At 31.6% G+C, this 27220-nt stretch overlaps 2 protein-coding genes across 3 annotated transcripts in view; one reads left to right on the plus strand and one right to left on the minus strand.

Annotated features, from left to right (window-relative positions):
- Window positions 1-27220, plus strand: part of LOC107452524 (uncharacterized) — a 76958-nt gene that overhangs the window by 5286 nt on the left and 44452 nt on the right. The gene's annotated exons all lie outside the window — the stretch shown is intronic.
- LOC107444397 (uncharacterized) overlaps window positions 1129-27220 on the minus strand; it is a 28846-nt gene continuing 2754 nt past the window's right edge. The window contains exons 2-13 of the mRNA XM_087164589.1: window positions 23333-23545; window positions 21390-21641; window positions 19373-19533; window positions 17060-17188; window positions 15874-15991; window positions 13801-13973; window positions 11170-11289; window positions 10673-10738; window positions 10419-10575; window positions 8640-8776; window positions 5387-5560; window positions 1129-1588 (exon numbers count right to left, since the gene is read on the minus strand). Coding sequence (XP_087020715.1) covers window positions 1181-1588; window positions 5387-5560; window positions 8640-8776; window positions 10419-10575; window positions 10673-10738; window positions 11170-11289; window positions 13801-13973; window positions 15874-15991; window positions 17060-17188; window positions 19373-19533; window positions 21390-21641; window positions 23333-23545 — 2108 coding nt within the window. The 3' untranslated portion in view covers window positions 1129-1180. The remainder of the gene's footprint in view (window positions 1589-5386; window positions 5561-8639; window positions 8777-10418; window positions 10576-10672; window positions 10739-11169; window positions 11290-13800; window positions 13974-15873; window positions 15992-17059; window positions 17189-19372; window positions 19534-21389; window positions 21642-23332; window positions 23546-27220) is intronic.

The raw sequence follows: 27220 nt of genomic DNA on the forward strand, positions 1-27220 counted from the left end.
AAATCAGTGAATCTTTTTGTTTTTTGAAAAAAAATCTTATGTTTTAAATATTTAAGTTTTACATACACATTTATGAAATCAGAAGCCCAGATGTTATCCCGTTATGAAAAGATGGTATCCGTGACTTGCCTAGAGTTTTATTTAAACTGCGTCGTTTTTTCTTTAACTGGCGAAAGAGTTTTGAAAAACACCTTTATGTCTAAACTTGTGAACCCTAACGTGTAAATGTTTTGGAGATTTTTCTTAAAGAATTCAAAAAATATATATTTAGAGAAATCATTACATAACACCTTATATGTGGTATGTATCTCATCTAAAGGCCCGGTTTCTTAGGACAAGCGCCTTATCTCGGCGTCAGCGTTAAGTTGACGTTACCCTGACGCCAACAAAATACTGGTTTGTTAGCTCAAGGCCCGGTTTCTTAGGACAAGCGTTTTATCTGGGCGTCAGCGGAAAGTTGACGTATCGCTGACGCCAAAAAAATACTTTCTTGTTAGCTCAGCGTGAGCAGTCGGTCCAAAGCAGACATTATCTCTCATTGCGCATGCGTTAATAACGTAAACAAATATTTATTTTGAATTTGTATTGATTTTGTTATTGTCGACCAGTGCTTTAGAGAACAAATAATGGCTTTGTCCTAGAAAAAACATATTATAGCTGAGGTAAATGAAGAGTGCTATGTTTAATGAAGAAGCTATGTTTAATGTTAAAATCAAAATCTTGGCTAATTTCAGACTGCTATTGGATGTTGTCCGCCATTGCTTCTGTCGTTAACGTCACGCTGTAATCCAACTGCAGTTGAGTTGGACGGCAATTGTAGTTCAAGATAAGCGTTCGATGACGTATACTGTCAAACTCACAAATGGACCAATCAGAGGTTAGCGCTGATTTCCAGCTGACGCCGACCTGTCCTAAGAAACCAGACCTTAATTAATTTAAATCTTGCTTAAATTTTTCGCGATCTTTTATTTGTTATTCTAAAACCCAGATAATTTCTTCCCGCAGGAAGGTGTACATGTTTTAAAATTATAGTTTTACCTCAAATGTAAGACACTTAAACTCTGACTTCTTAACTATCCTTCGAAAAACAGGATTAAGAACAATATATTAAAAAAAAACAAAGAACTATTTCGTATCAAGTCAAATTTATTTACATTATATGTTACATACATATCTAGACTTAAACTCCAGCGCATTTTAAGCAAGGTGGTAGTCCATTCGCCTTAATAAACACACCAGATGCACCAATGGTAATTCCAATTAAAACCATCGCAATCGAAACACCGGCCACTGTCCCTGACTTGTGCAGATTTTTGTTGGGCTCCTTGAGATTCTCTTTTGTTGGTGTAGGTGTAGATCTCTTCTGGTCAGGGGTTGTGGCAGCAGTACTGCCAGTGCCTGTTACGGAATCTGTACTTCCCGTTGTAGGACTCTCGGTGTTGTCATCAGGTTCGGTTATTAAAGAGAAAGGAAATCTCCTTGTGGTACTGCCCATCGTGACGGTCGTAGTGGTCGGCAGTTCATGGCGTACGAAAGAGTCGTTTAGTTGAAAATTCACTGTCAACGGTACCACTCCCAGTCTCATTATCTGCAAATTTAATGGAGGAAATATTAAGGGATCGCTTAAATATTACGTAATCATGTTTTGTGGCAATTTTATCGTTTCCTTTTTCATCGTAAACCTCTCTCATACATGCGAAATATCTCATACATATCTCTACATACAAAAGTCGCAGATCCTTTGTTTTTTTGTTCTGACTTAAGGCCTGGATTCTTAGGACAGGACGCCGTCAGCTGGAAATCAGCGTTAACCTCTGATTGGTCCATTTTTGAGTTTGATAGTGTACGTCATCGAACGCTCATCTTGAACTCGATGACGTATACTATCAAACTCACAAATGGACCAATTAGAGGTTAGCGCTGATTTCCAGCTGACGGCGTCCTGTCCTAAGAAACCAGGCCTTTATACTTTTTCTTATGTTGTAATCGAATTTTTAAAATTATAGTATTAAATTCTAACAGAGAATGTATTTTTGCATAAAATAAAAGTTTTAATTCATTTTGTAAAATTTGAATTTTACAGAGGAAATTTTTTTCCAGCTTCTATTTTCGCTCAAATTTGAAACTTTTTAAAAAGTATAGTTTTAATTTTTTTTTTTGCATTAAAAATTGCTAAGGGAATATTTGCGTTTTATGTAGGCATTGCTCCAACCCGTGTCAGCAAAAATAGGCAAACCGCCAACTTAGGCTTACTTCTTGTGTGAATGGCCATTCCATTTTATTAGTCAAAAACAGAAAAAATTGTATTTTATTTTATGACTGGCGATTCTGATTTTTCGACTATCAAGGTTCAATTTCGTAGTCTTGTAATTTTGAACCCAATCCAGAGGACAAGGGAACTTCTATTATTAGGATTAAAAATAAAATTTAGTTCAAATAATTGCAGATTAAGAACTTTTTGATGCTTGACATTACAATCACATTTGAAATTAGGGATAATCAATAACACTAAACATACCATAACCGGTCACGTGACAGTTTAAAAACTTTTGCATCGAAAATCCGCATATCATCTTATCGCTTTTGCAAATTTGACTTTTCCTAACAATTATATGCAGTTAATATTCTATTATTATTTTTTTCTGTATTTTGTTTGCTTTGAATAATACTTGTCGTATACCTATTTTTACTACACCCGTTCATTTGACCTTGAGAACAATTTATTACTTTATAAGGCTATCGGATCAGATGTTACGATGTAATGCGTGTTCAACGTATTACATCGTATTACTTTTTATTCGACCAGTTGCACATTTCTGCAAAGACTGTTGCGCAGTTAGTTCAATCAGAATAACTGAATTCAAATTTCAATAAAGTACCTAAAATTTAAGATTGGCATTTTTGTGTAAGAAAAAGTGTCAAAAACTGAAAGTTTTGGTAAGTAGCTTATATTTTATTTTGATAGCTTTACTTCGTTTCGAACTAACTAAGGACAGTTTCTAGCCCAAAAAAAATGTCGAAACAATGAAGACTGAACAAGTTCTTAGAAATAATATTAATTATAAGAATAATTATAAGAATTATAATTCGTATATATTCTTATAATTATAAGAATAATTTTAAGAATTATAATTCGTATATATTCTTATAATTATAAGAATAATTATAAGAATTACAATTCGTATATATTCTTATAATTATAAGAATAATTATAAGAATTACAATTCGTATATATTCTTATAATTATAAGAATAATTATAAGAATTACAATTCGTATATATTCTTATAATTATAAGAATAATTATAAGAATTATAATTCGTATATATTCTTATAATTATAAGAATAATTATAAGAATTACAATTCGTATATATTCTTATAATTATAAGAATAATTATAAGAATTACAATTCGTATATATTCTTATAATTATAAGAATAATTATAAGAATTACAATTCGTATATATTCTTATAATTATAAGAATAATTATAAGAATTACAATTCGTATATATTCTTATAATTATAAGAATAATTATAAGAATTACAATTCGTATATATTCTTATAATTATAAGAATAATTATAAGAATTATAATTCGTATATATTCTTATAATTATAAGAATAATTATAAGAATTACAATTCGTATATATTCTTATAATTATAAGAATAATTATAAGAATTACAATTCGTATATATTCTTATAATTATAAGAATAATTATAAGAATTATAATTCGTATATATTCTTATAATTATAAGAATAATTATAAGAATTACAATTCGTATATATTCTTATAATTATAAGAATAATTATAAGAATTACAATTCGTATATATTCTTATAATTATAAGAATAATTATAAGAATTATAATTCGTATATATTCTTATAATTATAAGAATAATTATAAGAATTACAATTCGTATATATTCTTATAATTATAAGAATAATTATAAGAATTACAATTCGTATATATTCTTATAATTATAAGAATAATTATAAGAATTACAATTCGTATATATTCTTATAATTATAAGAATAATTATAAGAATTACAATTCGTATATATTCTTATAATTATAAGAATAATTATAAGAATTACAATTCGTATATATTCTTATAATTATAAGAATAATTTTAAGAATTACAATTCGTATATATTCTTATAATTATAAGAATAATTATAAGAATTACAATTCGTATATATTCTTATAATTATAAGAATAATTATAAGAATTACAATTCGTATATATTCTTATAATTATAAGAATAATTTTAAGAATTATAATTCGTATATATTCTTATAATTATAAGAATAATTTTAAGAATTATAATTCGTATATATTCTTATAATTATAAGAATAATTTTAAGAATTATAATTCGTATATATTCTTATAATTATAAGAATAATTATAAGAATTACAATTCGTATATATTCTTATAATTATAAGAATAATTATAAGAATTATAATTCGTATATATTCTTATAATTATAAGAATAATTATAAGAATTATAATTCGTATATATTCTTATAATTATAAGAATAATTATAAGAATTATAATTCTTATAATTATTCTTATAATTATAAGAATAATTATAAGAATTATAATTCGTATATATTCTTATAATTATAAGAATAATTATAAGAATTATAGAAACAATAATAATTAGACGCAATATGTTTGCGGAAAATGTACAATGGAAACACCCTGAATATGTAAGAAATGCGTTGAGTAATGAATTAAAAAAATTCTTATTCTTTGTGTTTGTAATACATAAAAATTGGCAATATACAATGTTGTTTAATTATAATAAAGTTTTTCTGTTTATTTCCTTCCTAACATCCATATTTCATGCATTCAATCAAGAAACATAAAGTCCATTCATTTGACCGGCTATGGTAGAAATAGATTAAGTGTTGGTATGTTTAGTGTTAAAGAAAACCACCAAGAAATCATATGAAAAAGTTCTGAGATTTTGGAAGAACAAACTGGCAGTTAAAACAGGTAGTTTGTAGCTTGGGTAGTTTAAATTGGGTTACTTCAGAATCAAATCTCTAATTTTACAATTTTAATTTAATGTGGCTTTTCACTAAACTGCCCAAAGCCTTTCACAGATCAAAAATTTTGTTTCTTATCATTATAATGCCGAAGCCTTTCACAGATCATACATTGTGTGGCTTATCAATATGTTGCGTCAAGCCTTTTATTGTACGGTTTCTCTGTATACTGTGTCAAGCCCCTTTTTAAACAAACATGGACAATTTCCCTGAACACATGTATAGTGTAAAGCACTTCATACATACGTTAAAACGCGTGGCTTATCACTATACAGTCTGAAGTTTTTTATGTAGCGAAAAAGTATTCATAAGAAGTGAATATGTTATTACCTTTGCTTTTTGGGATGGTCTGTAATTCATATATATAGTTTTATTTTTGACATTTTCTCTGAGCTTCTTTTCGGCGTTGAATGCCGTGATTTGTTTGTCTTTGATTTCTTGTGGAAGTTTCGGATGTATGTCGAGAAATGTAAATTTCAAAACAAATTCTTTACCTTCTATGACCTGCAACAAATCAATTCATAGTTTTAGTAAAATAGTAAAAAGCAAAATTAAACAATTTGTTTTAGACTGGCAGAAAAATTAATCATAACTTGTTTGTTATACACTTTTCTGTATTATATGTAAACTGCTGTTTGTAGAAAATGCAACACCATGAAGGAATCATCAGAATCAAATGAAATTCGCAGCAAATGTCAATTATAGGATATTATGCAAATTAATAAAGTTTCAGAGCCATCGCGCGTGCGTGGCGCGCGCAGCGCCCTCTGAATTGATGCTGAAAGCGTATAAATAAAGTGCTGTAGCGGGACGTTGAAAATAGTCTATGATTATTTGTTAGTGGCAAACGTTTAGTGAGACCTGAGTATGCCTCCACGACGGAAGAATAAGAAATTCAAGCAACTTACGAACGAGGGAGGATAATCGGCCTTCGAGAAGGAGGATTTTCCTATCGCGCAATAGCAGCTCGTATGCAGCGGAACAGTTCCACAGTGATGCGAGTTTGGAAGCAGTGGACCGACGAGCACCGAACAACTCGAAAAACAGGCACTGGACGACAGAAGGTGACGTCAGAGCGCGATGATCGACACCTGCTCCGCATGGCGGTGAATGATCGCACAGCTTCCTCCAGGCAGCTGGCAGCACATTGGTCTACTGCTACAGGTGTACAATTGTCGGCTTCGTCAATTCGTCGTCGTCTGCTGCGCCGTGGATTGCGTGCAAGGGTGCCATTATACAGGATTCCCCTCACGGCGGATCATCGACGGCTGCGTCGGCAGTGGGCTCTTGAGCACAGAGACTGGCGAGCTGATTGGCACCAAGTTGTCTTTTCAGATGAATCACGCTTCAATTTGTGGACCCATGATGGCCGTGTTCGTGTTAGACGTTATGCCGGTCAACGCTGCCTTCCTGAGTGTATTATTGAACGACATAGTGGTCGAACACCCGGAGTTATGGTCTGGGGTGCGATTTCGTATCATGGACGATCCAATTTGATACGAATTGAGGGTAATCTCAATAGCAACCGATACGTCCGTGAAGTGCTACAGCCTGAAGTCGTTCCTTTCCTTCAAGGCATCCTTGGAGCTATCTTTCAGCAGGATAATGCACGCCCACATGTTGCGCGCACTGTTAGAGACTTCTGTTCAGCACAACGCATGCAACTTCTTCCTTGGCCTGCTTATTCGCCGGATATGTCGCCTATTGAGCACGTGTGGGATATGGTTGGTCGGCGTCTCACTCGTGATCCGCGTCCTGCAGTTTCCAAAGACGAACTTTGGTTGCGCATACAAGCGATATGGAATTCTCTTCCTCAAGCAGATATTCAACATCTGTTTGACTCCATGCCACGTCGTATAGCAGCACTTATTGCAGCGCGTGGTGGCTGCACCAAATACTGATTTCGGACGCTTAATTTGTTTCTTTTGTTTTGAAAATTTCATCATTTATTTGTATCAGTACAAGTCGTTTCTGCATTAAATTTCATTTGATTCTGATGATTCTTTCATGGTGTTGCATTTTCTACAAACAGCAGTTTATATATATACATCTGTTACGCTTTGAAAGCCTAAATATTGTAAGTTCGTAGTGTGGCCGGTGCTTCTTGAAAAAGATACAGGAAAATGCAGGAATCATAATACAATTTTATTAAAGTAAGGGCCAGAGCCCCAGAATGACAACCTTACATGCTGGTGGATAGGTAGAGAATAGCACATTTGACCTTGGAAAGAGGGTTTTTATATCTTTCTGGACAATATATTTAAATGTTAATAGGTCTCAGTAGCGTGGGACTGATCAATTTCCCAAGCTACTAAAGCCACATCATCACATTTTTTTAGATAATTAGATCAATATTATTACTTTCTTGTGGGAAAGGTTTTTAAACGTTTGCGCGTTAGATAAATGCTCTATTTACGGATTATATTTAATATATAATTGTTTTAACATTATATATATATATATATATATATATATATATATATATATATATATATATATATATAATGTATTCAGAACAAAACATGTTCTCGCATTTATTATCCACAATTATGGTATTTTAATATTTAATTTAAATTAAAGTATTAAATTAAAGTTCCCTTTTTCTGTGAGACGATATATATGAACGTGTTACTGTCCCTAGGATAAAACTCAAACACCCCGGTTTTTTAGAGTGCTGTTTGAATCTCTCCTAATCCTCTAAAGTGTGAAATATGGGGCGTATTCTAGCAACCTTGCCTGATTCTAGCCTGCTGGAATAGTCATCCATGGCTGTTATATTATACATACAGTCAGAAATTTGCTAAAAAAAAACTGTTTGTATAGCATCCCAAACATTGTCACACAGGTAAGTGCTTGCCATTTTGCAACCTTACAAAATTATTATCAAATCCGTGACTCGCGAATCTGAAAGAGATCATGAGGGGAAAAAATATATAAATATAAATATAAATTGATATATTAACGAAATATCAATTCGCGAAAATATCATTGTATTGATCATAATTATGTTTGAGAAGGTTTTATTATTGCACTTGTTCTTTGGTTCTGGTGAAATCGCCAAGTGCATATTAAATTTACTGCTTTAACTTATGGTGTCCTAGATATACCATAATGTTTCTGAAGATTTTGCTACTGCTCATGTTCTTTGGCATTGCCTAAGTGCATATTTAACTTATTGCTTTAACTTATGGTGTCCTAGATATAACATAGTGATTGTGAAGATTTTTTCACTGCTCATGTTCTTTGGCATTCCCTAAGTGTATATTTAACTTTGCTTTAACTTACAGGGCCTTATCCATAACATAATGTTTGTGAAGATTTTGCCAGTGATCATGTTCTTTAGCATAAGTACATTGCCTAAGTGCATATTCAACTTACTGCTTTAACTTATAGTGTGCTATTCATAACATAATGTTTGTGAAGATTTTGCTACTGCTCATAATCTTTGGCATTCCCTAAGTGCATATTCAACTTACTGCTTTAACTTACAGGGTCCCAGTCATAACATTATATTTCTGAAGATTTAGTCACTGCTCATGTTCGTTGGGAATAGTTAAATTGTCTAAATGCATATTCAACTTACTGCTTTAACTTTTGTTACTCTCAAGCTGTTGGGGTCAATGCCAGAATATCTATATAGTGCTGATTTCCAGGTTTTCAAAAAGTTTACATCTGATGTAGCATTTTCAATGAGGTAGATACTGTCATCATTAACTGCCCCTGTAAAATACGAATTAAAAGTTGAAAATATTTACGATGCAAATACTAGTATTAATAAAAAGAGAATTAAACGAAGGGTTAAGAATTTAAATGCAAGAGTTAAGTTCTTTATTGATCGTGGTTTGCTATCACCCGATCAGTAAAGGTATTTGGCCAATTACTTTTTACTATCACTTTGGCATTTGTAAGATTGGTGTTTGAGTGTTGTGACAGACAGTTATTAAGCCACTTATTATATTATCTTTCTTATTTTTTGATTTGTTTAAAAATTTGTTTCAATTTTTTTTTCATTTATTTTATATAAATTATTTTATCGCTTTTTACATTTTAATTTTTTATTTTATTTCCCAATGTTATTTTTTTAATTTCTTTTTATGTATTTTTCATAATTCTCTTTTTATATTACTTTTGCATTTTATTTTAGTTTTTACTTTGTATTTTAATATTTTTTTATTTCATTTTATTCATTTTTATGCTTTGAAAATAAGTAGAAATGATATAGAGCGTTTTGTCACTAACTGTCTTTGGTTTAAAATTCTCAAACGTAAAAAAAAAAAAAAAAAAAAAAAAAAAAAAAAAAAAAAAAAAATACGGTTCCCAGCAGATCACCGAAGTCAAGCATCACTGACTACGGTCAGTGTGCGGGTGGGTGACCACTTGGATTAGTCTGTGTAGGGACCGAGGGTGTGCGGTATTGGTCCTCGGTAAACTGTGCTACCGTAAAGTGCTCGACTTCTCGCGCAGGTCGTCCGGCTACCGAAGCGGGGGTGCCATTCCCTCCGAAGAGGATCAAAATTGTGATGGCATGTCTTCGGATCATCCTCCGGGATGTTTCCCAGACCGTCGCCAATAGCCCATTGTGCAGCTCTAGTGCGACGTAAATTAACAACAACAACAACATCAAACGTAAAAAAAACTTAATGTTAAGTTTTTCTCAATTTAATTTAGCTTACCATAATTTATTGTTGCATTAAAAAAATTATATTCTTCAAAACAACATCAGTTATACTTTTAAACTTAACGCCATTATTTAAAAAGGAAAAGTGCAATTGAGGTATGGAGTCTCAAAGGGGGAGGGGGGCGTAATTTTTTCCTTATTTGTATCAGATATGCCTGTAGCAAAATAGCAGCAGCAAGGACTCTGACTTAAAAGGAACAAAAATAGACAAATTTTACATTTTAGAATTTTTATCTACTATGAATAAAAATCTAAAATTAATTAAAAATTGGAACTTAACCGAAATATCAATTAAGACATCCAGTTTCCTCATATAACCCCCACTACACACCTGATTTTTAAGATTTTTAGGCTCTGGCTAAAAAATTTAGCCCCCATTACACACCTGATTTAACTATTTTATCGTGGCAATGGCAGGCCTTTGTTCCACCCTCCACTCTTAAAGTTCCCCCCGCAGCACTAAAATTTAAATAAAACGCTAATTCATTTAAAAATAGTGTATTTTACTTTCAAAAATATCAATCAATTGTAATCAATAACCATATTCACTAATACAACAACAGAACACAGCGAATGTTCCTGGGAGACGAGTTATCTCGTCCATCGCGATAAAAGAGTAGAGGAGCAATCATTTTCTTGACACCCCATTAAATGAAAATAAAAGAAATTGCGGAAAAAACTTACAATCTATAACGAATTGCAGACGTCTTTTTTCGTCTTCGCCGAAGCAAGCACCAATATCAAAGCTAGTAGCATCCATCGAAGTTGGATCCACCAAATTAACATCATAAAAATGGTGGAATAGCCTGTATTTTTCCGGAAAATCGTATTTGCTCCCACTCTGCAAAGAAGCGACAAAAATTTAAGGAGTCATGCCTATATATATATTTTTTATTACATTTTCTAAAAAGAATTACAACATAAATAAATGAACATACCTTTATAATATTGACTTGCGCACTGACTAGTCCATATTCACCATTTCGGAAAATTACAGCATCATCCTGAAAGAGAAAGAAAAATTAACTATGAAAAGAAAATACAGGAAATTAACTATAATTGAACCTAATATATTGAATAATACATTAAGGGCTATAATTACGAAATATGTATGAAAAATTTAAATTTCTTTTCCAAATTTTAGCTTTTTTAATTTTAGTTTTTTAAAATTAAAAAAATTAAAATTTTAAAATCTTTGAGTTTTTTTAGGCTGTAAATTTAGTTATGTTTGAATTCTTCTAAAGCTCATCCAAATCCTAAAGTGAGGTACAGGAAGTACCGGAAATTAATAATAATTAAACCTAATAAGATATTTCAAGAAGTTTTAATCTTTCAAAATGATTTATATCTGAATTATAATAATGTAATGATTTGATTTATTAAACTCTGTTAATGCATTTACGGAAATTACATTTTTTGTAATTATGCAGCTTACCTTGGTTGTGACATTCATAGAGAAGCACCATTCCCACAAAGATTCTACTTCCGCAGTTGGTTCCGGCCAATCTTTGCGAACTCCTTGGAATAAGTGGCAGGGTATGTCTCTTTTTGAAGTCTGAAAAATTTTAGATAAATATATTACCAAAAAAATCCATTATTTAACCCGTTTATCCGGATTTTTTTCATTGATGTCATACAAAAGATGCCTTTATTGAAAAAGTAGTAATGATATGAAATTTAATGGCTACTTTTTATTGTTAGCCATCATTTTATTTCGATAAGACCCTGTTTCTTACAGTTCTAGATCTATTGATAGATAACTACCTAAATTAATCATAAACTATGGAGGATGGGAATTTTTGATTTTCTAGACAAATGATAATATTGAAACAATTCTCTACCAAAATGTAAATTTCTGTTCATGACATTTTGCTATTATCCTACCAAAATGCATGTTTTTTGTCTACGAGATTATCTTTTGTCCTTCCAAAATATATGTTTTTATCCGTGATGTTTTCCTTTTGTTCTAACAAAATACGTACTTTTGTCCAACCAAAATATATGTTTTAATCCGTGATGTTTTCTTTTTGTACTACAAGAATGTATGTTTTTTTCACGATGCTTTGCTATTGTCCTACAAAAATACATGTTTTTTGTCCACGAGATTTTCTTTTGTACTGCCAAAATACATGTTTCTATCCATGATATTTTCCTTTTGTACAACCAAAATACTTTTTCCTCGATGTTTTGCTTTTGTCCTACCAAAATATATGTTGTCTGCAATGTTCTGTGCTATTAATATGACGCTGGGCACTAACCGGTTAAGCACACATGATGCGAAGTAAAGTCTGGCAATATGCCAATAGCTTTGCGGTAACGACAATTTCATGAATAAAAATATCATCCGGCTTTTTTAACAGAGCTAACTTGCATCAAAATACGGTGTTAGCGTTCCTATCTTACAAATGTTATGATAAGAAAAATAAGTTTACTTGAAACTTAATATTACTTGACTCTGTGTTAACGTGATTATGAGCCACTCTCCGTAATCACTTACGCCACTTTGCGGTAAATAATAAGGTTAACTTTATTGTATTGAAAATTTCACGGTGGAATTGTTATTTTACGATGTTACTTTTAAAAACTAAAACTTCAATTACCGTTATCAATCTGATTAGAATGATAGATCAGGAGTATTGGAATTATAGTTCGGAAGCATCCGATTAAAAGTTCAAGAGTATACGAAAAATAGTTCAGGAGTATAGGGATTATAGTTAAAAAATATTGGGATTATAGCCCAGGCATATTGGGATTATAGTTCAGTAATATTGGGACTATAGTTCAGGAGTATTGGTATTATAGTTCAAGAATAATGAGATAAAAGCTCAGGAGTATTGGAAAAATAGTTCAAGAGTATTGGGATTATAGTTCGGAATTATAGTTCCAGAGTATTGGGATTATAGTTCAAGAGTATTGGTATTATGGTTCGGAATTATAGTTCAAGAGTATTGGGATTATAGTTCGGAATTATAGTTCCAGAGTATTGGGATTATAGTTCGGAAAATTAGTTCAAGAGTATTGGGATTATAGTTCGGAATTATAGTTCCAGAGTATTGGGATTATAGTTCGGAAAATTAGTTCAAGAGTATTGGGATTATGGTTCGGAATTATAGTTCAAGAGTATTGGGATTATAGTTCGGAAAAATAGTTCAAGAGTATTGGGATTATAGTTCGGAATTATAGTTCCAGAGTATTGGGATTATAGTTGAAGAGTATTGGGATTATGGTTCGGAATTATAGTTGAAGAGTATTGGGATTATGGTTCGGAATTATAGTTCAAGAGTATTGGGATTATAGTTCGGAAAATTAGTTCAAGAGTATTGGGATTATAGTTCAGAAGTATTGGACAAATTGTTATTTCTTATGAGTATTAGGATTATAATTATAGATCACATAATATAATATATCTACCTATTGTGATGAATGTATGGAATCAACTTATCATGCATGATTACAAAAAAAAATCTTACAAATTTTATATATAAGAGAATGTGCAGATATGCAGCATTATAATTTTACTTATTATTTCTAAAATAAAATAGTTTCATAATTTTATTTAATTTTTATTTATGCCTTATACTCCCGGTAACAGAAGTAAATCTGCAGCTCCATCTTCACAAATCTCCTAAAATCTAAAAAAGTCAGCAGCATTCTTGCTACCGGGTTGCGATTTTCCAATCCAACGGCATTTAACTACCCACTCTCCTGTTTGGAATCTTCTTAAATAAATAAATAAAAGCTTGATTCTTGACTTTTTATTAGCTCAGGTAATAAATTATAAAAGAAATAGAAGTTTGCATTATTATTGCTACTGAATACAATAAAGAATAAAATCTTCAAAAAAAGAGAGTGAGTCCTTAAAGGCTCATGGATTGCAAATAAGCAACCGGGCTCATACCTCAAGCCTATATTTTTCAATAGTTAAAACGGTACACTTAGGGATTCAATCTTTTGTCTCAATAAAACATTTATAATTCATATAATGTTTCTTCAATCACACAGTGAGTAAATATTGACAAATTTTTTATATAAGTTTGAAGGGAAAAAATGTTGCAGAGCATGTTACCTTTCCAATATAAGTGTATGTGGTTTGATTTATTCCAAACAGATTTCCTATGGTCCAGTCCTTCAAATTGGCCTTAAAGTGTATCAAATTTTGTATATCATACTCATAATCAGGAATGCCTATTACATTACAAGATACTTCACCTTTAAAATATCTCAGCTGATAGACGATACCTGTTGGAAAGATTAAATGAGCTCATTCATAAAAAAACTTCCATTGATTACAAAAGATTCTCATATAATATACATATACATAATATACATTTCATATATATATATATATATATATATATATATATATATATATATATATATATATATATATATATATATATATATATATATATATATATATATATATATATATATATATATATATATATATATATATATATATATATATATATATATATATGTATATATATATATATATACACATACAGGGTGGTCCCGAATTCATGGTACAAACTTTAATGGTAGGTACAGGACATTGTAACAATGATTTATTGTATAGGAATGTATAGTCGCAAGTGACGCGGTGAGGCGTAAACAGGGGAAATAAAAGGAAAGAGAAATGGAGTGATCGGTTGGTATCATTGCCGGTAGAGGGCAGTAGTGTGCAGTTTGGTGCTCGATGGATTGGGCGTGGTGGACCAATCCCTTGGCCACCCCGATCTCCCGATTTATCGAGCCTCGATTACTTTTTATGGGGACATCTAAAGCATCTTGTTTTTGAGACTCCAGTTGACTCAGATGAGGATCTCGTCACTCGCATATCTGTAGCTGCTGCAGGTGTGCGTGAAATACCATGCATCTTTGAACGTGTACGCCAATGGCTCCACCGACGCTGTCAAGCATGTATCGCTTCTGGTGGACGCAATTTTGAACACTTACTGTAAACATGACACTTGTCAACAACGCTTTCAATAAAATCTTTGTTTTTCCTTTCAGCCGTTATTTCTCCAATTTACGCCTCACCGCGTCACTTGCGACTCTACATTCCTATACAATAAATCATTGTTACAATGTCCTGTACTTACCATTAAGTTTGTACCATGAATTCGGGATCACCCTGTATATATATATATATATATATATATATATATATATATATATATATATATATATATATATATATATATGTATATGTATATGTATATGTATATGTATATGTATATGTATATATATATATATATATATACTGAAGAGCCAAAAAAACTGGTATACCTGCCTAATATCGTGTAGGGCCCTCGCGAGCACGCAGAAATGCCGCAACACGACGTGGCATGGATTCGATCAATGTGTGAAGTAGTGCTGGAGATAATTGACACCATGAATCCTGCAGGGCTGTCCATAAGCCAGTGGGAGTAAAAGGAGATGGGGATATCTTCTGAACATCATGTTGCAAGGCATCCCAAATATGTTCAATAATGTTCATGTCTGGGAGTGGATCCAAAAGCACTCTTCTGAATTTAGACACTTTCGCTGGCCACCAAAATCCCCAGACATAAACATTATTACCGAAGAGGACGTAAATGAACAAATCAATCAATCCTACCCGTATACCGAAGCTCTTTATCAAATTTAGAGCCATTTCTGCTGCAAAATATTGTATTTTAAGAATCATACGTACAGTATTAAAGTTCCTGTACAAAGTCCCTCACCAAACTGCTTTATTGCTTTAAAATTATGAAAAATTTTAGAACTTTTTCTAGTTTTTTTTAATCGAATTTATTTAAACGAGGCATTTACTTCGCATTTTTTTTTTCAAAAAAATATTTTATGCCCTAACATCAAACTTGCCTTCAAAAGTTTAAGAGTAAAAAAATGTGAAAAAGAAGTAAAATAGAATGAAAATAATTTTAAATTCAAAATGTTGTAAATTATTGACCTCTCTATTTACTATGCTTAGTAAGGATTATATAAAGCAGAAATTAACAATGTTGTTTTGAATGTACCAAAGTAGAACAATGATCTCACACACGTTGTGTTATTTAAGTACTTCGTTAAAATTTCAAGAAATACTTTTGTTAACATTTCAAGTTAAAACTAAGTGAATTTGAACGAAACTCACCCAGTTTTCCTAACACCATTTCTCGTCCATATTTAAGATTCTTTTCATAGCCTGCCTCTTGGTCTTTTATTCTCTCCATGTCCTGGCGCAGAAGCTTGTTTATTGGATCAAACCAAACCTATGAAAGAACATGAATGTAATAAATATTACTTAAACTCTAATAAGGAACCCTAAAAACTAAATACACATATTCCGTTAATAATTTTAAGAAAATTCGCATTAAAATTAACAAATGTTCATAAAATAAATTCACAAATTTGCTCTTTTGGAATATATTGAATTACTTTTATGCTATTAAAATTTATTAATATTGTCATATAAAGTTATTGGGTTGGTATCCAAGTACAATGATTTAAAAAATGAATTAAAGAAAAAAGGAGGATAGAAAGGTAAATTTTGCGTAGGGAACGAGTTAATTATTTTTGCACTATTTCAAAATTAGTAACAAAGAACACCAACAGATGACGCTTGTAACTGAAAAATTTTAAAACCATGGTTTTAAAATATATATAATCTTCAGCAGCTGCATCCCGAGGACAAAATTAACATACTTCCTTGAAATTTTCAGATAGAATAGTTTGGCATGCACGTAACAGTGTTTCCCATCAGAGACACCTGTTGACAAACTTTGAAATTAATTAAGGAAGTTGGGGATAATAATTTACCTTTAATTTATCTTTCAAACGTCCATTAATTCCATTGATAAAATTGTTATTTGATTTCAAATTTACTTATTAAGTGTTATTAAATTATTTAATAAAAATGTAGCGTTCTTCATTTTTTACTATGCATAATTAACTAGAGTAGTATTATTAAAATCAAAAATATCAAACATTAAGAATGTCAAAAATAAAAGGGAAGAACCGGAAATATTAAGAACTTTTAAATACACGAATTATTGTGATTCGTCATTAGTTTAAGTTTATGTTTTATGTTTAAGTTTATTATTATGTTATTAGTTAAGTTATGTTATGTTTTAGCATAAGTTTATGATGATGATTAGTTTGAGTTGTTTTATTTAATTAAATATAAATAAGTTATAGCAGAAAAAGTTCTCTTAGTATTTGAACGCTCGAATCACACTTACACGAACTCAAAATAATGCTAAGCAATCCTGATAGAAATGCAACTTCAAAAACAAAACCTATTCAATAAATATCAGATCATAATAATGAAAATCACTCACATCAACGTAATTAATTTGCTGATAATCTGGAAATATGACCTCAGAATGTAGAGCAACTGCTTGCCAATTGCTTACATCTGGAAATTTCACTGTTTGTTTACGATTTGGGCAAACTATTCCTTGAATTGGCTGAAAATAAATATAAATTACTTTGAGATAGTTGGAAAACGTATAAGGTTTTAAAAAAATCAGGGGATAAAGGATATAAATGACATTTTGGTGAATTTGTATATATTAATTAGCGTGGGAAATATAACTTCTTACGCCTTGCCTTAATTTTCTCTACAGATAGGGAAATTTAAAAAAGCCACTGTATAAGTGCTAAAAAATCAAAACAAAGCTATAATTTTAATTAATATATATTGATTAAATATATAGCTCTATATAAATAGTTTGAATATTTTAAAAGTTATTAAACTTTTTTAAAAAAATTAAACTATTTCTTATTTCTGAAATCTGATTATTCTTTTTGGCAAGTCAGTATATGTTGATAAAATTTATAGATTGGCTTCGAGTTCATTATTCTTAGACTGTGGCTTTTTCTTTTCTTTTCTTTAAGTTATTCATGTCGTTGCGTTCACATTTTTTACTTCCCAATTTGCTTCCAGAAAACAGGTTTCCGCAAGGTCACTTGTTGAGTTTACTTAAAACTTTTTCCTATTCCAAAAAGGTTCCATTATCAAATAGTACCTTTGTCCCCAGATCCTTGAATTTAAAATATTTGGCAAAATAAATAAATGTTGTTTAGTTAAATTCGACACAAATTAGATAATTACCAGTGTTGTCTCAATTTTAACAACAACGTTACATAAAACCATCATCTACCAGGCCTTCATCGCATAAGATCATTTCCCGAGTTGCTTCAATTTTAAAATCACTGTATCGTAGAAACGAAATCCATTGAACTCATTACTTAAGATCATTGTGGCATATAATACTGCCCCAAGTTATCTCAATGTTGCAATGTTACGATGTGAAAAAATGCAATGTTAAAAAATTAAATTTAAACAACTTACGTTAATTGTTTTATTTTGCACTTTTCACTGATATATTGAATTTTTAAAAAAATCTAAATGTTTTTAAATTTTAACCAACTAGTGACTCTAAAATCGAAAATGCTTTTACAACCTCTGAGGTACTTTCTCCAAAAATCTGTCTAACCATATTTTGCAATCAGCATTCGACAGTGAGATATGCGTTATTTTTATTATTTCTGAAGCTATTCCATGCGGTCATGATTATTTCCCTCTTTAAAACTGAAATTTCCATAAATGTGTGTTCGCTTTAAGTGGTTTCTACTGTATATATTTAAGGAGCAGTCATTACGGAACACCATGTATGGACCAATATTTTAATATAATAATTATTTATCCTTCTATTCTGTCCAAAATATAAGTTTCTGTTTTATAAGATTCTGTTTTCTATTCTGTCCAAGATGCAAGGTACCTCGTACTTGTGGTCAATTATAAATTGCATTTTTTGAAATATAATTGTTTTTTTAATTTTAACCAACAAGTGAGTCGGAAATAAATGTTTTTAACAATCTTTGAGGTACTTTCGTCAACAATTTTCATACTACCTAAACATGTTTTAGAATAAACATTCAATGTTAAGATACGCAATATTTTTTATTATTTCTATGCCCATGCGGTCATAATTATTTCCCTCCTTAAATCTGAAATTTCTATAAATGCCTGTTCGTTTTAAGTGGTTTCTACTGTATATATAAGGAGCAGTCATTACGGAACACCACGTACAGCCAATATTTAAATATCTATTATTATTTATCCTTCTTTTCTGTCCAAAATATAAGTTTCTGTTTTATAAGATTCTGTTTTCTAGTATGTTCAAGATGCAAGGTACCTCGTACTTGTGGTCAATTATAAATTGCATTTTTTGAAATCAAATTTTTTTTTTAATTTTAACCAACAAGTGAGTCGGAAATAAATGTTTTTAACAATCTTTGAGGTACTTTCTCCAAACATTTTTATATTACCTAAACATGTTTTAGAATAAACGTTCAATGATAAGATATGCAATATTTTTTTTTATTACTTCTATGCCCATGTGGTTATAATTATTTCCCTCTTTAAATCCGAAATTTCTATAAATGCGCTTTTGTTTTAAGTGGTTTCTACTTGTATATATAAAGAGCAGTCATTATGAAACACCATTCATACCGATATTTATATATCTATTATTATTTATAATTCCATTCAGTCCAAATAATACAATACTTGTGCCTCGAATAACTTGCGGTCAATTGTGTTAGAATATAATACAATAGATGAAGGTGTAATACAATAATTGTACCTCGAATAACTTGTGGTCTATTGTGTTGGGTACAAAACCGAACACATTTATGAACTGTTCATGCAGTTTGACTGTAGCGCTGCCTCGTTTATAAATCATCTTTGACACAACGAATCCGAGTGGCACCTGTTCTTCGTTTGATGTTGTATTCCAGGTTTTATCTAAAAATACAGAAGGATATTTTTCAGCTGTTTTTTTCTTACCAGTTACTGTAGCTACAACACTTTACTCAGTCATGAAAAATGTATTATAGTTTAAGAGGAAAATAAAATACATTTTACAGTAATTCATTATTATTTGAATTCTCTTTGAATACTAAATAACGCTGTACAACATGAAAAATACTCTCTACATGAAAATATGAATTTTTTTTTGTTTGATTATGTGCTATTAATTCTTAAAATAACGAGTCAATAACTGCTTTTGGTTTACCATGGACCACTTTTCCCAGGACCCACATTTTAGGAAGACGATTTTGTGTATTTCAATAGAACCAACACCCCCTAGAAGTAGGAAGGCCTTAGCACGGATCAATTTAGTAGTCCGATGCGACGAAGTTAACTGCGCAGTAGATGAAAAATAAGAAAGATGTCATTACGTTCGGGGTGCTAAGCTGCGCAGTGGTTGAAAATACGAAATATGTCATTAGGTTTGGACTACTAAAGGATATTTATGGTAACCCGTGCTGAGGCCTGCTCTTATCAAGGAGGTGTTGATAGAACACTATTACGACTAACAAGTAAAGGCTCTCTCATTGACAACGTGACTGTCGCCAACTATGTAACCAATTTAGTGATTTTGGCAACATTTTTGGCGACAAAAGATTTATCTACCTTCTTGAAGTTTCGAGGCTCTAAAGGCATTAGAAAGCGAGATATCCCAGGATCGACCAGAAGATTGGCGACTTTCCATCAACCAAAACGGTACCTAATGGACCTTTTTAGTTATGATGTATCGAGTATCTTTTGGTTTACTTATGCAATATGGTTAAATTTTTTTACACACTACGATACAAAGTGTTTATACGTGTATTACTTTACTTTGACTTAAAAACAACGCTTTTGCATATGCTTTATTTTTCTACTACTTAGTTAGCAGAACAATGATTAAATTGCAGAAAAAAAAAAGATTAACATTCATTAGATAACGCATCGAAAGCTTTCGTGTGATAACGGAATGGTAACATTCGTAAGATAACGAGGCGAGGGCGTTTGCAAGATAACGTTATGAAGGCGTTTGTGAGATGGTAAAACAAAAGAGTTTGTGCGATGCAAAAGCATTTGCATAGTTACAAAACGTAAGAGGAACATAAACAAACTGTTGCATTCGAATATTTATTACAATTTCGCACTCAATTTTTCAGGCACTTTATTTTACATGATTCTAAATTATTGATAAAGGTTTTTCGAATTTTCCGTGTAACACTTATCAAAGAATTACTGAAACTGTTTTTTTCCTATGCTCAAACGTCACAAAACAACGTTTCTTGGCAAACAATATGCAGTCTCTGCTGCTTCGAGTTTTTAACAATTTATGGTTTATAAGTCAAGTCTATCTTTAACAATTGCCCTCTCTGCTAATTCCCATAAATGACGCAAAACGTCGATATGAAAAATATCAGTTTTAAGAAAACTAAAAGCATTTGTGATCTAATTTCTTAACGTATTAAAAGTCAAACTCCATCGCTGCATTGTCTGGGTTCATAAATTGAGAACTGTTAGTTGATGTCAATAATTTTCATGTAGGTTTAAAAATCTCGCCAAAATGGCGATTTTTCGTAAAAAGTTAACTAACTTTAAAAATTTATAAGTTATTTATCCAGTCTAAAGCTCAGATAATTCTTTACGACAAGATGGTATATATAATCTAAATTGTAGCTTCAACTCGAGTGTAAGACACTTAAACTATGGCTCTTTTCATTTGCCTCGGCGAAGAAGCTTCGAAAAACTTTAATATAATAACTTAACCTATTAGCATATATTACTTGCCTAGTTCTAATAATACTGTTATATATTACCTGACCAATAAGAGTAGATGCTCAGAACTCTGCGCTGTCCATCCGGCTCTTCACCAACAATCTCGTACATCCATTTTCTAGCACTGATTCCACGAAATTCATCAGGAATGTCCTTCTCTTTGAGGTACTTATCATCCAAAGAGAATAACTGCTTCAGTGAAAAACGAACCGTTCCATTTGTGTCTTCGTAGTTCAGAAGGGATGGAGGGGATTTCGTCTTGATCCATTCTGTCACCGTCATTTCAGCACACTCTAAAGAGGGATTAGAAAAATGCAGTCAGTAATTTTACGAACGTTTAGTGGAGCTTGTTTATAACGAGACCATAGACTTAGACTAAAGGTTCGGAACGTTAGTGACATTGATTTGCAAAGGTGAGAGGCGAACACATTTAGGGAAGCGCTAAGAAGATTGATTATAATAAAATCAACGCGAATCAAGCACAAAACTAGATATACTATGGGTTCAATTCGATAGAGAAGAACCTTCTTCATTGAAGAAGGTTCTTGTTTATCGAAATGTAGCTGAAGCATAGTAATTTTGTACTTTTACTAGTGCTTTATTCACAAATCACATTTACCAGTGCTTTATTCACTAGTGTTATATTCACTTTAGTTTATTCATGCATTGAACAAAGTGTAACCTATCTTTATTTAAAGTATATGAAATTTGAATGTTCCTTCTTTCCATATTTTGAATTTTTTCATCTAGCATTTCTGCTTATCTGAATTTACTTTTTGCCATACTTTAAATTCCTAATGTAGAGAAAATTATACAGCGTCCTCGGGCCACATTGATTTTTTTCACCAAGTTTCACGAGTTATAAATCTATACACAAAAAGATGTTATTCATATGGAAAGGCGTTATCTCGCCGAAAGCTTTGGAAAGTTAATGAAAACTGATAGTTTTTAATAGTTTTAAAACTATTTTAAGCATTTTAAAGGAATCTTAATACTCTTTTTTATTCTTTGGTTTTTCTATTTGGTAACTTATTTTCCCACGAGCTTGCCCATTATTTACTGTATTTGTTGTTGTTGTTATTTTGTAATCTTTACTTACATCGTAAATTTTACAAGTCCATCAGTTATTGTGTTTCTTCCATTTGTTATTTTGTAATCGTTACCTACATTGTAAACTTAACTAGAATGTCACTTACTGTGTTTCTTCCACTTGCTATTTTGCAATCGTTGCCTTCATTGTAAATTTTACTAACCAGTCAGTTATTGTGTTACTTCCATTTGTTATTTTGTAATCGTTACCGACATTGTAAATTTTACGAGCCCATCAGTTATCGCATTACTTCCGTTAGTTATTTTGTAATCGCTACCTACATTGTAAGTTTAACTAACCTGGAAGTTATTGTGTTTTTTATACTTGTTATTTTGTAATCGCTGCCTACATTCTAAACTTAACTAGCCCAGTTGTCGTGTTATTTTGTAATCGTTACCTACAATGTCAACTTTACTAGCCCATTTATCGCATTACTTCCGTATGTTATTTTGTAATCGTTACCTACATACTAAACTTTACTATCCCATCAGTTATCGTATTATTTCCGTTTTTTTTAATTTTGTAATCGTTACCTACATTGTAAATTTCACTAACCTGGAAGTTATTGTGTTTCTTCTGCTTGTTATTTTGTAATCGTTAACTATATTGTAAATTTTATTAACCTGTCAGTTATTATGTTTTTTTCCGCTTGTTATCTTTACCTACCTACTTAGCTACATCGTAAATTTTAAAATATAATCAAAATAAAATGTAGCAATCCAGGTGGCTGACATGCCAGGCTTGCTATTTTTTGTGATTTTGGATAACGATATCGATCTACTGATCGTTGTTAAGAGATTTCAGTTCAATTTTAAAATTGTGCTGGAGAGGAAACAAAAAATCCAAACCGAAATAAAATACTTTGAATAAATCTATGGAAAAAAGAATAAATACCAGCATTATCTGTGTATCTGAAAGTTTGTTTAGTTTCAAAGTTTTCGATAAATGTTGCATTTTTCCCCATGATCCAGATGTTGAAGGCTGCATTCTTTGTATCAGCATCAAAACTCTCTTCAAAAGCGATTTGAACTAAAATCCCTGATTCATCTTCTAATGTTTCTACCATTTCGCCCGTGGCTCTATAGCTGCCGGTCACTTTGGGGGGACCTGGAAGAAAAAAGACGATAAGATTTTGATGTTAAAATGATCTAGTATGCATATGCAATATTTTCTTTAAAATTTCATTTGAAGCTCAACTAAAGGTAGGAAATATAAAGGATATTTTTATAAGAATTCGAATTTTTTTAAATAAAGAATAACAATAGATTCTCCATCTTGATAGTTTTTGTTTAATTGAAGGACTTTGGGCAATATAGTGATGAACTCTACTTTTTCTAAAGGTGATATTGGTGTTCCAAACTGGTTCGTATTATTTCATCACTAGTTCCAGGAATTTCCACTAGATGGCTGCGCAATACAAAAATGCTACATAGCTGACCTGGGAATTATTAGGATTTCACAAGAAACGCTCTTCTGAATGCTATGAAAATGTGCCTTCTCATTATATGGCTAGAAGCTCTTTAATTTACCTAAATTTTAAAAGCTATTTTAATACCAATGTAGTCTCCGTTGTAAATAGAGATATTTTGTTCGTGGAAGTTTTTAATTCAATTTCTGAATATCTCCGAGATTTAATAAATTTACTGAGGGGATCACCACCTGCTCCTTAAACTAGTCAATCCTCGAAACTGCTTTCGAAGTTCCTTTCGGATTGCTTCACAATTCGAGTTGGTTCAATGTGTAATATTGCATTCTAGACCAGCTCTATATGTATATTGATACATTTTTTAAAATGTTCTAAAAAATGGCAACATATAACATCGTTTCAAACCATTAATTTATAAATATTTTATTTAATTAATATATTTATATATTAATAATAATCAATTTATGTATGCAAAACAATAAATTTCAGTGTTTGGAGATGCAATATTTACTTTATTTTTACTTGACTAATAACACTTTTATTCAAATATAAACTAGTAAAATAAATAAAAAACTTAAACGAAATATTAAAAAAAAATATATTGCTGATCGAACTTTCTTAATCAAACGCATCGCTATGAATCATAAATAAATTTGAATGTTGATTTAAATTAATATTCCACCTGCGTGAATGTATTAGCATGTAAAAATAAGGATACCAAAAACAGTTTTTAGGAAGAATAAGAATACAAAAAACAATTCCAAAAATATGGGGATAAATAAGAAATCAGGAAAATATGGCTTTGAAATCTTAATCAAGAGCGCTGACCCTTTAATACTAATTTCATTTTTCGCCATAACCTCCTGAACTATTTTAACAAAAGAAGAAAAAAAACATACATTATTGTTATAATCGATCATCTAACGATAATTTCATATAAAACGTAATTTAAGACTCATTTTTTTCATTATCGTTTAATTTAAAAATGGCCGAAAAGGTTTGAATTGTAAAGGAATACAAGCTTTTGCAAAATCTTAAAGTGTATTTCAAAAACTAAAATTCTTTCATTTCAATTATTAATTCGACTAATTCTGATTTAAAAAGATGCAAAAATTACTGAACTAAAAAAATTATTTTTTTAAAAAAATTAAAAAAAAAATTAATTTCTTAAGACAATTGACTAAAATTAATTTTCCTAGTTAAAAAAACAAATACAAAAGCAAAAATGTATTTTTCAATGAGTTATCATTAGACAAAGAAATTTTTTAATTGTATGCAATTTTTTTTAAATAACTTAAATAGCACTATAGTATACCTTTCAGTTAAATTGAAAAATATTTCTCTTGCCCAAAATAATTATAAATTAACATATAAAAATGATGGCGAAGATGGCAGCGCATGTCGAGCACTGCTGGACGGGCGTAGCTGGATCTCCATACTGTATAATCGAAAACAGACGAGATCAAAAATTAATGATAATGTATAATTGTAGCCATGGTTAGAACAAAAAAAAATTAGAAATATATAATTTTTTCACAAAATGACAGCCATTTTTAAAGGAAAATAGCAATCTACTTTTTTTTTTACTCTTAAACATACATAAAAAATTTAAATTTTGGAAAAGGTTCGATTTTTGTTGGTCCCAAACGCAGCCACAATTATTCTCTGCAAATTTCCAGAGCGACATCATTGATTGAGAATTTTTTTTGTAATCCAAACTCCCCCTCCACACTCCAAAAAAACTTTTTGGGAAATTATGTTAAAATTTTTTAGATTATTCATCTTCGGCTTTTTGGGACTTACCATCAATCGGCGATGATTTGAACATATTGCATGCCTTCTACGAACTCAAACATATCGTCTGTGCACTTTCTTCCGAGCTGTAGATCTGACTTTATTGCTGGAGGTAGACGCGTGGTGCACAGAGCCTTCAAGGCGATCTGCGTCGCACCGTTTGCAAAACATGAACAGAACACGCCATCCATCATGCTGGCAACCCCCATTAAACCGGAGTTGAAGATCACCGTAGGCAAAGAATTAGCAATGTCGACCATATTCTTATCGTAATTGATGCGTTTTGGAAAAAAACGTCCAAATAAGAGAATTTAGCGATCAGTTATTGTTTTGACTGTTCCTCTCCAACAGTCTCTCCAATCAATTGTCTTTTAACAGTTCTTCTTATATGCTTATTTATATTGATAACCAGCCGACCGGCCTGTGTAGGGGTTAGGGAGCTGCCCTTGCATCAGAAAGGTTCTGGGTTCGAATCCCGGGCAAGGCACGGATGTTCTTTGCTTCTCTGTACTATCTGTCCTTACTGTGGGAGCAACGTTGGTCCACGGAAAGGAGGCTAACATATCTGCCCTGTAAATGCCTGAATTGACGAAAAATGTTAACACAGGTGGGCATTGGAAAAAAAATTATTTATAATAATCTTTGAACATCCGACCCAATTGTTTGCGCTTACGACTATTAATGTTCGACCCCGTAGCCTTGTAATTTTAAACCCAATCCAGAAGACAGGGGAACTCCTGGATCAAGTATAGGGGGAAATTCACCTCCGTGGTTGATTTTTTAATGGAACCCGCATTTGCGCTACATGGAGAGGAAGAGCACGAAAGCATCCTATGGTTAGGCTGACGGCAAGGGGACTCCAACCTATGATCTATCTACCACTGAGGATGTTTTTTGCCAGCTCGCACTCGGTACTACCCGAGTGGGGAATTCGTATCGACCAGCTATTGCTGGGATTGTTGGAAGGCTGACCCTCTATCTCCTGAGCCACTACTGCTCTTGGTGAAAATGTTTATAGCTATCATTTCCAGGTAATTCGGTAAAGACTGGGTGTTTAATTGGATTGCACATAAAGTCTTCTGAATCCCATTCTAAAATATCTCCAATAGTTCAAATCTAGCTTTGTCAATCTAATTTTTAACTCTTGCTGTCTTTGCTCTAATTTTTAACTTTTTGATGGAACTAACCCGTATTTTCGTTTCATGGAGGGGAAGACCACGAGAACCTCCCACGGTTAGTTTGACGGCAAGTAGACTAACCCAGGATCCGTCCACCACTGAGATATTTCACGTCAGCACGGTGGTCGGTGCAAGCGGTTCGTATCGAGCAGCCATCGCTGGGATTCGAACCCGGTTCACCTCACTGAAAGGCGAACGCTCTATCCCCTATAGGCCTGATTGCCGAACGACCTGACCAATTATCACGTTTTTCAATCATTTCACAAATAGTTTCGCCTGCATATACCCCATAGTATGTAATGCAGTAAAAAAATCAGTTTGTTGGAATTTCTTTACGAGAAAACCTCCTTAATACTTTTTTGAGTAAACTAATGGGAACATAAT

This window comes from Parasteatoda tepidariorum, chromosome 5 (genome assembly GCF_982258835.1).
Source record: "Parasteatoda tepidariorum strain Cologne lab strain chromosome 5, Ptep-v5.0, whole genome shotgun sequence".
Taxonomy (NCBI): domain Eukaryota; kingdom Metazoa; phylum Arthropoda; class Arachnida; order Araneae; family Theridiidae; genus Parasteatoda; species Parasteatoda tepidariorum.